The sequence below is a fragment of the Mustela nigripes genome, chromosome 4 (genome assembly GCF_022355385.1).
Source record: "Mustela nigripes isolate SB6536 chromosome 4, MUSNIG.SB6536, whole genome shotgun sequence".
In the NCBI taxonomy this organism is placed as follows: domain Eukaryota; kingdom Metazoa; phylum Chordata; class Mammalia; order Carnivora; family Mustelidae; genus Mustela; species Mustela nigripes.
The window spans coordinates 96,235,335-96,247,326 of NC_081560.1; the positions used below are offsets into that span (position 1 = coordinate 96,235,335).

General features: G+C 35.8%; 1 protein-coding gene across 1 annotated transcript in view; it reads right to left on the reverse strand.

Moving 5' to 3' along the window:
- ZPBP (zona pellucida binding protein) overlaps positions 1-11,992 on the reverse strand; it is a 108,716-nt gene that overhangs the window by 50,422 nt on the left and 46,302 nt on the right. The window contains exon 6 of the mRNA XM_059395779.1: positions 8,416-8,492. Coding sequence (XP_059251762.1) covers positions 8,416-8,492 — 77 coding nt within the window. The remainder of the gene's footprint in view (positions 1-8,415; positions 8,493-11,992) is intronic.

An 11,992-nucleotide genomic window follows, 5' to 3' on the forward strand; every position in this document is an offset into this window, starting at 1 on the left:
AAAGTAGGCTCCCAGATCAAAATTCCCTAACCAATGAAATATTCTTCATAAATTAAAAAATAAATAAATAAAAACAAATAGAATTTATAGGTAAAAGAAAACTGAAGAAATCCTTTGTAAGCAGATCACAACCACAAAAAATGCAACAGAAGATTTTTCAGGCTAAAGGGAAATAGTATCAGATAAAAACTTTGATCCTCAGAAGAAAGGAAAAACATAGAAAATGGTACTACACATGTAAAAGACTATTTGTTCTTTAAATATCTTTAAGATATGCATGACTATTTACAGCAAATGCCTCCAAAGTATTTTTATAATATAGGTGGATAGAATGACTGCAAAAAGATGAGGGTGGTTTAAATGAAGCTATAAAATGGCAACATTTCTATATTTAGCAGGAAGGGGCAAAATACACATTTTATGTGAACTGTGAAATGATAAAAAGATGTATATCACAATTTTTAGAGCAACCACTCAAACAAATAAGTCAAAGAGTATACAGCAATGAGGACAACAGCCAATTAAAACTTCTGAGAGGCCCATTTGCTTAACTTAATAGCTGCAATCTAACAGGAAGGTTTCCAACATAACATACATCAAGGGGACAACTGCATACTTTCTGGAGACCAGAGAGGCTGGGGGTACAACCTGTGTATCTCCCTCTCTCCCAGTCTGGGACAGCTATCTCCTGAGAAGGAGCTCCTGTAAATATTAGTCCCTGGTTTTTGCAGCTGCCACTAAATGGGCACTCCTTAATTACTGGGCTATGGTGGCCAGCAGGGCTCAGGTTCAGGGATTCAACGGGACAACAGAAAAGAAACCCCAAGGCTTGCTGCAGAGGGAACAATCAGAAAATCTCACCTCTCCCTCTTCCCCTGAAACAGGTAGGTGTGCATAATTTAAATGCTGCATCCTAAGGACCTGGCTTCCAATCACCCTACATATAGGTACTGAGGAGATCTTCCCTTTGGGACCCTGACAGATGTTGGCACACCCTCAACTAGTGGGAACCTGTAACATCAAAGAAGGTTGCTTGGAAAAATCACAAAGCATGAAGACAACAAAGAGTCAAAGACATTATGGGGATCCCTAAAAGAAAAAAAGAGAAAAGGGGCAGAAAGCTATCTGAAGAAACAATGGCTGAAAACTTCCTTAATCTTAAGAAAGAAACAAAATATCCAGATCCAGGAAACACAAATGGACCTGAAGAAGAAGAACCCAAAGAAACCCACACCAAGACACATTTATTAAATTATCAAAAACTAAACACAGAAAAAGAATCTTATAAGCAGCAAAAGAACAACAACTTGCTATAGACAGGGGAATCCCCACAGGACTACTACTGTTTTCAACAGTAACTCTGGCCAAAAGGGAATGGCACAATATTTTCAAGGAGCTAGAAGATAAAAACTGCCAAACATGAATGCTCTTCCATAGAAAGTTGTATGACAGAAATGAAAGGAGAGAGCGAGCTCTGCATACATTCAGAAGCTGAAGGAGTTCCTCACCTTATGAGAAACTGGCCTTATGAGAAATGTTAAAGGGAGTTCCTTAAGATAAAAGGAAAACATGCTAACTAGTAAAAGGAAAATACATGAAAGTATAAATTTCAAGGGAAAAGGTAAGTCTACAGTGGAATTCTGAATAATCTACTGTTAATAGTTTAATCACTTGCTAAATATAGTATGAAGGTCAAAAGACAGTAGAAATAACTATAATAAATATAACAACTTACTAATGGGTACACAAGACAAGATTTAAATAGGGACATAAAAACATAAAACATTACGGGGAGTAAAAGTAAAGAGCTTCAGAATTCATGTGAATTTAAGTCCATTACAGATTAAAATAAAATGTTGCAACTGTAAAATATTGTACATAATTCTCATGGTAACCACAAAGCAAAAACCTATAGTAAGAACACACAAAGAGAAAAGAATCTAAACATAACATTGTAGGAAGGGAGCAAGGAAAGTGAGCAAGAGAGAAAGAAAGGAAATTAAAAAAAAAAAAAGCCACACAAAAAAATGCTGCTATTTCCATAACTACTTATTTGAAATGTGAAGGGACTAGAATTTCTAATCAAAAGGCATGGAGTGGTTTACTGGATATAAAACAAGACCGAACTATATGCTGTCTACATGAAATTGACTTCAGGTTTAAGGAAACACAAAAAATTAAACTGAAGGAATAGGAAAAGATACTCCATGTAAATAAAAACTAAAAGAAAGCTGGAGAAGCCATGCTTAATATGAGACAAAATAGAATTTAAGGCAAAAAATGTAGTAAGTGACAAAAAAGTCATTACATGCCCATCAACTCATGAACAGATAAAAAATGTACCTATATACCATGGAATATTATTCAGTCATCAAAAAGAATGAAAATCTGCAATAATGCGGATGGAACTGGAGGGTTGTATGCTGAGTGAAATAAGTCAGTCAGAGAAAGACAAGTATCATATGATTTCACTCATATGTGTAATTTATGAAACAAAACAGATGAATATAATGAAAGGGAAGGAAAAATAAAATAAGATAAAATCAAAGAAGGGGAAAACCACAAGATACTCCTCTTAACTTTAGGAAACAATCTGGGAAGGGGAGATATGGTAACTGGGTGATGGACTTTCAGAAGGGCACTTGATGCAATGAGCGCTGGGTGATATATGCAACTAACAAATCACTAAATTCTACCTCTAAAACTAATAATACACTATAAGTTAGTTAATTGATTTTTAATAAAAAATTTCAAAATGCACATCAGCAATGAAAATAAAGAAGTAATTAAAGGTACAAACTTCCAGTTACAGTTGACCCCCAACTACCCATGGAGGATATGTCCCAAAACCCCCAGTGGGTGCCTGAGATTGTGAATATTATTCAACCCCATAATACCATGTTTTCTTCTATCCACACACACCTATGGTACAGTTTAAATTATCAAGTATACCATAGTAAGGGATTAACAATAATAATAAAATAGAACAATTATAATAATGTACAATAATAAAATTTACATGAATGTAATCTCTTTATCTCTGACTCTTAAAATATCTTTTCGTACTGCACTTGTCCCCTTGTTTTACTTGTGATGATGTGACATGACAAAGGTCCCTACATGATGAGAAGAAGTGTGGTCAATAATGCAGGCATTGTGACACAGCATTAGGGTACTAATGACCTACTGACAAAAGAAGGAAGATCATCTGCTTCTGGACTATAGTTGACCATGGGTAACTGAAAACATGGGAAGTGTGTGCAGAGAGAATTTTAACATCTACTTCTCTTAGCAACTTCCAAATATACAATACAATGTTGTTGACCAGAGTCAAAGTGGTGTACCTGACATCCCAGACTTACTTACCTTGTACAGCTGTACACACAAAATGTGCAACTCTGTGTATTTACAGATGTCAACTTAATGTGGTAATAGCATTGCAATATATACATGTATTAAATCATTATTTGTATACCTGAAACTGATAACACTATATGTCTAAAACCAGTATCATGTTATATGTCAATTTTATCTCAATATAAATAAATGGGTAGATAGATAAAATGAAACTCTAAAAATACACACAGAGGATAAAAAAAGGGAACAAAATTAGGCAACAATAGTAAAACAGTAGGCATAAATCCAACTGTATCATAATTACATTAAATTTTACTGGAATAAATGTTCCAATTAAAGATTTTTTTATTGAGACAAAGGGGTTAATTATATGTTATCTATAAGAAACATGCATTTTAAATATAAAGACACAGAGAACTGAAATTAAGTGGTTAGAAACATATACCCCTTGGAAACAGTAAGCATTAGACAAATGAATTAACATTAATTTCAGATAAAATTTGAGAGCAAGAATTAGAAGGGCCATCTGTACCCCAATGTTTATAGCAGCAATGGCCATGGTCGCCATACTGTGGAAAGAACCAAGATGCCCTTCAACAGACGAATGGATAAGGAAGATGTGGTCCATATACACTATGGAGTATTATGCCTCCATCAGAAAGGATGAATACCCAACTTTTGTAGCAACATGGATGGGACTGGAAGAGATTATGCTGAGTGAAGTAAGTCAAGCAGAGATTATCATATGGTTTCACTTATTTGTGGAGCACAGCAAATAGCATGGAGGACAAAGGGAGATGGAGAGGAGAAGGGAGTTGAGGGAAATTGGAAGGGAAGGTAAACCATAAGAGACTATGGACTCTGAAAAACAATCTGAGGGTTTTGAAGGGGCGGGGGTGGGAGGCTGGGGGAACCAGGTGGTGGGTATTAGAGAGGGCACGGATTGCATGGAGCACTGGGTGTGGTGCAAAAACAATGAATACTGTTATGCTGAAAAAAATTAATTAAAAAAAATAAAGGGAACATTTCATAATAATAAAAGAACAAACTACAGTTTTTAGTTTAAAGGTCTCACATATTTTGTTAAATTTGTAATGAAGACATATGTGGGTTTTTTCAATAAATGCAGAATTAGTATTTGAACCAAATGAACAAATATCCATAACATAATCTCTCAGTAAATGAGGAATAGAGGGGAACTTCCTTGATCTGCTAAAAGGCATCTATGAAATTTGGAGCTAACAGCATATTTAATAGTGAAAGCCTAAATTGTAGCTTCCCTAAGATCAGGAACAAGAAAAGGATATCTACTCTTACCTCATCTATTCAACATCATACTGTAGATTCAAACAGGATCAGGAGAGAAATAAAAGGCATAAAAATCAGAAAAAAAGGAAACACTGTCTCTTATTTGCATTTGATGACATGATGGTTTACACAGAAAATCCTAAGTAGTCTTTAAAGCAACTACTGTAAGAAATGAATTTAACAAGTGGCTATAAATATAATATGCAAATATGCACCATGCAAACATCTACGGACAACTGGCCAATGAATTTTTTAAATAGTCCATTTAAGACAGCCCTAAAAAAATTAAAACCCACAAAATATTTAGGAACAAATCGAGCAGAAAATGTGCAATCCAAGCCCTTTAAACTAAAAACTGCCAAAGAAAAAATAATAAAAAGGTGAATTTTTTAAACCTAAATAAACAGGGAGAACTGACATGTTTAGGTATTGGAAAACATATTATTAAAATATTACTTACCAATTGACCTATAGATACATGGTAACTCTTATCAGAATCCAGGGCATTTTTTTATTTGTTTGTTTTTAGAAATCTGACATGGAGACTTAAAAAAAAATCTTTAATTAAAAAGGACCGAGAACATCTAGAACAATCTGTGAGGGTGTGCCCCTTCCAGAGGAACTCGCTTGTGGATTCAGGATGTAGGGGCAGGGCAGGCCGGATGGAGATGTCCAATCGGTGAGGTGTATGTATGTACTGGGGGAATTGGGATTCAATTGGCTGCCTGTGTAGGGGCGGGGCTCAACCACTCCTATAAAGGTTGGTCTGTGAGGCTGTCAGAAAAAGGAAGCAGGAGAGCTGTTGGCGGGAGCAGAAGAGTCAGCGGGAGCTAAAGAGTCAGGGGGAGCGGAAGAGTCGGCGGGAACAGAAGAGGAGTGACAGCTCTTGTAAGAGCTATAACCGCCTCCTGCGGTCCTGAGCCTCCAGCCGCCTGCAGCTTCAAGCTGCCTGTGGTCCCACCTCCAGCGGTCCCACCTCTGGTAGCCCCTAGATGCCTGCAGTCCCGAGACACCAGCGGTCCAGCTGTCAGCGGTCCCGACGCCTGCAGTCCCAAGACATCAGCAGTCCAGCTGTCAGCAGTACCGACGCCTGCAGCCCCTAGACGCCTGCAGTCCTGAGACACCAACGGTTCAGCCATCAGTGCTCCGAGACGCCAGCGGCCCCACCCACTCACCACGACCCTCAGCAGCGTCACTGCAGGGAATGGCCTAGATCTGGCCACCCCGAGCCACGAGCGGCCTTGTCATCCTAGCCACAGCTCACTGGAGCTGCGTCATTCCAGGGAGCGGCTTCGTCTGGGAAGAGGCCTCCTCCGGGAGCAGCCCTGCGGGAGCAGCATCAGTGGGAAAGAGGCTTCCTCCAGAGTGGCCTCTTTGGGGAGCAGCCCTGTCCAGGGAGCGACCTCATTAGTAACAGTCTCATCCTGGGAGAGGCCTTGTCCAGAGCAGCCACATTGGGAGTGGGCTTGCCGGGGTCAACGTTGTCACCTTTTCGTAAGAGACAGCCCTGACCGGTCAGTGTCATTCTTGATGCTTGGCGTGAAATAAAGCTTTGCTTGACCTTCGCTTTGTATCAGTCTCATTCCTTTGATCATGGACCCTAACAAATCTTGAAAAGGAACCAAGATAAAATACTTATACTACTTGACATCAGATTTGCTGTAAAGGTACAGGCATGAACAAAGGGTGGCACTGGCATAAAGACTGAAAAATACATCACTGGAAGAGAAGAGTGGAAAACCAGTGCATCAAAGAAGAAACAGAATATATCTGGATCAAATCTTCAAAGAGATACACTTCCCCTGGGACAAATACGGCAAAGTAAGTCTGAATTTCCCGTAGTTGGGGGAACATTTTAGGTTACCTAGACCTTGCTAAATTCAAAGTGTATTTAGTAATAAGAAGCTAATACCAAACGAAAAGGCCCTAAAGTTGAAAACTGAATGAAATGAACAATAAAGCCAACAATACAAAATAATTTTTCAGATTTGTAAATCAAAGCCCCTGGAATGCTTCTGTGAAAATACTCTGGTCTGGAGATTTTGAATTCATTTTATTATTGTGCTAACTATTATACTGCTATTCCACTACCATCAACCAAAAAACACCCATCTATTTTAATAAAATAGGCAAAAAGAGACCATCTTATGCCCAGAAAAGCTAAAAAGGGAAGCAGGAAGGAAAGCAGAAGAGAAAAAGGCAGATAGATGTATAGAAAAAAAAAAAAAAAAAAGAAAGGAAAAAAAGAAAAAGTATCCAAATGACAGGAAAATCATAGGGCAGAATGTTTGTTGATAGCAATGTAATACAGCTACATAATATTCTAAGGAATTAATAAAACTGCACACCTTTGTTACTGCAAGTTTCATGGAATGCAGAATTTGATATTTTTGTTTCAATATAAGAAGTACAAATAAAATTAATTCTCACTGTTGAATGATATAAGAAAACTACAAATGGATATCAGCATGAAATCACCTTGAAGGAAAATAATAAAATGTCTCTGTTTCCTTCCCTAGTCCTAATTTCTCTGCTTGAACACACATTCCGACATCACCAAAGAAATTACACCAACTGAAGGACTATGACTGTTCAGAAGTTTGAAGATTGGTAGGAATCTAAAAGATGTGCTATTAATTAAAGAAAGGATGATTAGCACATTACCCATGGATTAAGAAATAAGAATAAAAAAATAAGACTGACTACTCTCTGGTACCCCAGAACAAAAACCCTATTTCCAAAGTAAAAATAAATAAATAAATAAATATCAAATCTATCACAGAGATGGTTAACCCCTAAGGAAAACTCCTAAATGGAATACCAGATAACACACAGATTGATGAGGTAGCTATATTTCAGGAGGCACAAATTAAGAAATCATACCCCTGTCAGTTTCACTGGGCAAAGTGATGGTTGTGGACCTGAACATGCAATATACCTATACTTTTATAAGGACATTTTGACAACTATCATAATGTAATAAGTAATCTTAAATTCCAAATATTTAAAAATAACATTTTTTAAAGATTTTATTTATTTGATAGAGACAGAGTGGGAACACAAGCAGGGGGAGGGGGAGAGGCAGGCTTCCCGCTGAGCAGAGAGCCAAATATGGGGCTCAATCCCAGGACCCCAGGATCATGATCTGAACCAAAGGCAAACACTTAATGACTGAGCCACCCAGGCTCCCCTAAAAATAATATTTTTTTACAAAGTGCTTCTGATCACAGGGGAGTAACCACAGATAGGACACAAAACTGCCATAAGTTACAGTGTAAACAGTATGTGAAGTATAACATGAAAGAGAAAACTAAAGTAGATTGCTGCTGGGAGGCTCAGCCTAATTTCTGCCTTGAGCATAGACACAGGATGCTGCTTTTAGAAGAACATTAAAATGGTTAAGAAACAAGGTAGATCAAATTTTATCATTTTAGGGTAGGGTAACAGTAATCCTTAGGGAATTCTACTTGATTAATAATTCTAAATTAACATGGAATAGCAAATAAGGCCAAAGAAACGGAAAAATCACCTTTCTTAACACAGTTACAAGATACTAAATTTTAAAGCATTTCATAAAAATATTAACTGTATTAAGTTCTTATCATTTATTATTTGATGAAGTTTTATTTTTACTGTTGAATTTCCTAAATTGAGGGGTAGATTTGATGTGCTCAATAACTACTGAGATGCTTACTTACACACTGTGCATTTTCATGTTTTTTTAAATTTCTCCAGCCTCACATAACATACCTTAGACAGTCTTTTGGAAGATTCACAATTATGGTCTGCACATGGCTTAGGTCCTTTTTCAGTGTCTAGAGATGAAACTGAAAAAATACATTATATTTTATCATTATATTTTATATTTTTATTATTTTATTTATATTTTAGGGCCCAAAGTCTATATCACAAATGAAAATCGGTTTTTGAAATACACAATAGGTCATTTATCTAATATTCCTCATCCAGTAATAATTAAGCAATTTCCTAATGTTAAACTATACTAGTCAGCTATAAATGTAAGCCAAAGATTTGTTTTATGTAAATCAGGAACACTTCACTAAGTGAACCTAAGGGTTAATAATAACGATAGTAAAAATAACAATGCCTGACGATGACAATGATGAAAGATTAGAGCAGAAATACATAAAACAGAAAACGGAAAAATCATAGAAAAACTTCACCATATGAAGAGTTGCTTCTTTGAAAAGTAAACAAAATTTACAATCCCTTAGTGAAACTAACCAAGGAAAAAAGGAAGGGCCCAAACCAACAAAATTATAAATAAAAAAATTGGGCGCCTGGGTGGCTCAGTGGGTTAAGCCGCTGCCTTCGGCTCAGGTCATGATCTCAGGGTCCTGGGATCGAGTCCCATATCGGGCTCTCTGCTCAGCAGGGAGCCTGCTTCCTCCTCTCTCTCTCTGTCTGCCTCTCTGCCTACTTGTGATCTCTCTCTATCAAATAAATAAATAAAATCTTTAAAAAAAAAAAAAAAAAAAGATATTAAAAAAAAAAAAAAAAAAAAAAAATAAATAAATAAATAAATAAAAAAATTATATAACTGTAAAATGGGAATTCAAAAGATCATTAAAAGGCTACTAGGAATAACTATATACCACTTAACTGTACAATGTGGAAGACATAAAAACTCGTGAGACATAAAAATCAAAGAGGAAATAAGAAAAAGATGACTTAAGGATTTTGATTAAATAATCTTTCTAGATTATTTCATCAAGTTAATTACCACAGTTCTAAAGCCTTGTTACTTCCCATTATTTATGAAAATACATAAAAAGATATCTGAAAAGAAATTCAAAAATTAAAAAAATTTTAAAAATCTGATTTCTATCCCTAGGTCTAGCACTAATAAACACAGGCATATTATTTAATATCTCCTTGAGATCCAGTCTCTGCTCTGTAAAGTAAGAGGCTATTATGATTTTGTCTCCTTCCTAGCTGTGAAAATAGGATTTAAAATGTCAATCTTAACAATTTAAGTTCTATATAATATAACCACAAACAATTGTGACAAGTTTACTTTCCCCAAATTCTCTACATGAGAAGACAGATCCTGGCTTATATTATCAACATTTGCCTAGCACATTATATAAAATATGTTGGATGGATAAGCACTGATATGAAAATAATAAAACTGACCACAGAAGTATTAATAATGCAGAATATACTGTGGAATAATGGGAAATCTTCATTACTTCAATATTCTTTTTTAGTATCTCTTCAAAACAGTGCACATCATGAAATTTCCCTGTTGCCCTCTCAACTGATATCATAAAGTATTACAAAATACCACAAAAAGACAATATAGTACATCACAGTGATTTCATAAAACCAAACAAAACAGGTGTTAACTTGAAGCAGACCTCCAAGAAGGGCTGTAAATAAGGTTAAAAAAAGTTTTTGTTTCTTTATGGACTATCTTTTAAATCCTTTTAAAATGAGACCATCATAAAACTAGACCCAGGAAATGAAAATTGCTAGACTTATGTACCAAAAATATACAATGAAGTTTAAAAAAAGTACTTTTAAAAATGTAGCCAAATATTTAAAATATTATTTATCTAAGGTCTTTTGAAACTACTGTTCATTACAAAGTATTTCAGAAGACAGTAGGCCAGAATCTACCTCTTTATCATAATATGATTATGAGATCAGATCAGACAATTTTATTTTTAATTTGAGTCTATATAAAAGTTTAAGGCAAATTTAAAAATCCATCAGAATCTACTATTTATTGGAGTATGCAGGCAGATCAGTTGGTTAAGCAACTGCCTTCAGCTCAGGTAATGATTGGGCGCTCTGCTCGGAGATGAGTCTGCTTCTCCCTCTTCCCCTCACCCAGCTCATATTCACTTGCTCTCTCTCAAATAAAAAAAATCGTTTTTAAAAATCTACTATTTAGGGGCAACTGAGTGGCTCATTTTTTAGGAGTCTGCCTTCGGCTCACGTCATGGTTCAAGGGTCCTGTGATCAAGTCCCGCATTGAGCGCCCTGTTTAGTGGGAAGCCTGCTTCTCTCTTTTCCACTCCTCCTGCCTGTGTTCCCTTCTCTCTCTGTCTCTCTTTCTCTCTGTCAAACAGATGAATCTTTAAAAAAAAAAAAAGAAAAAAAATCTATTCATTAAACTAAAGCAAAATTGTTGGAAACAATAACAGAATCCACAAAAATTATCCAGTCTTTAGAGTCAGTGTGGAGAGTGGTTAATCAAGTCATTAACATCTAGAATGCTTAAGTTATACTCCAGTACTAAAGGTGGTAACAGCCAACAGGCAATATTCACCCCCACCACCTTTTTAGGTAAACCAAATAACACTTATGCTGTCTAGATCAGTTCAATTAGCTCTCTAGAGCTAAGAAAGCATCTTTTCTTTCTGAACCCCTGCCTCCTTTGATATACATGCTTTACTTAGGCTAGGTGGCCAAGCTCATCCTGTATAAAACTATGGAACCCCTGCCTCCTTTGATATACATGCTTTACTTAGGCTAGGTGGCCAAGCTCATCCTGTATAAAACTATGCATGCTTTTTTGTCTTTTTATATGAAACTTTCTACAAAATTTAAAAATGAAAAAGAAATGATATCTGAAAAATGGTGAAGTAGGATATTTCAAGTGATATCCTACCATAGAAAGGCTGACAAAGACACAAAACAGTAAGAATCAAATTTGCTGACACCTAATTTTTACATCAACGAAGAAAATGCTAAGTCCACAGAAGCTGACTTATGCACAGCACCTGAAGAAACTTTTATCAGAACACTAGCTAACAAGCTAAAGGACATGAGAGATCATGTACAACAAAGAACAGTCTTACAAAGGTAGTTTAGATAAGTCACTAAAACAAATTATTACAACTTACATGAGCAACAAAAACAAACACAACAGAGGTAGAAGAATCTGACTTCATGATTACTACCTCCTAGACTATTAAAAATGTACAGTTTTCAAAAAATTATAAGGAATATGAAGAAAGAAGACAGTATGAACCAACTGCCAAACAAACAAACAAACAATCCCCGAGGAAGCACAGAAATTGGAATTCCTATTATATTAAATATATTCAAAAAACTAAAGAAAGTAATTAACAAATACAAACAACAGAGGTAGAAGAATCTGACTTCATGATTACTACCTCCTAGACTATTAAAAATGTACAGTTTTCAAAAAATTATAAGGAATATGAAGAAAGAAGACAGTATGAACCAACTGCCAAACAAACAAACAAACAATCCCCGAGGAAGCACAGAAATTGGAATTCCTATTATATTAAATATATTCAAAAAACTAAAGAAAGTAATTAACAAATACAAA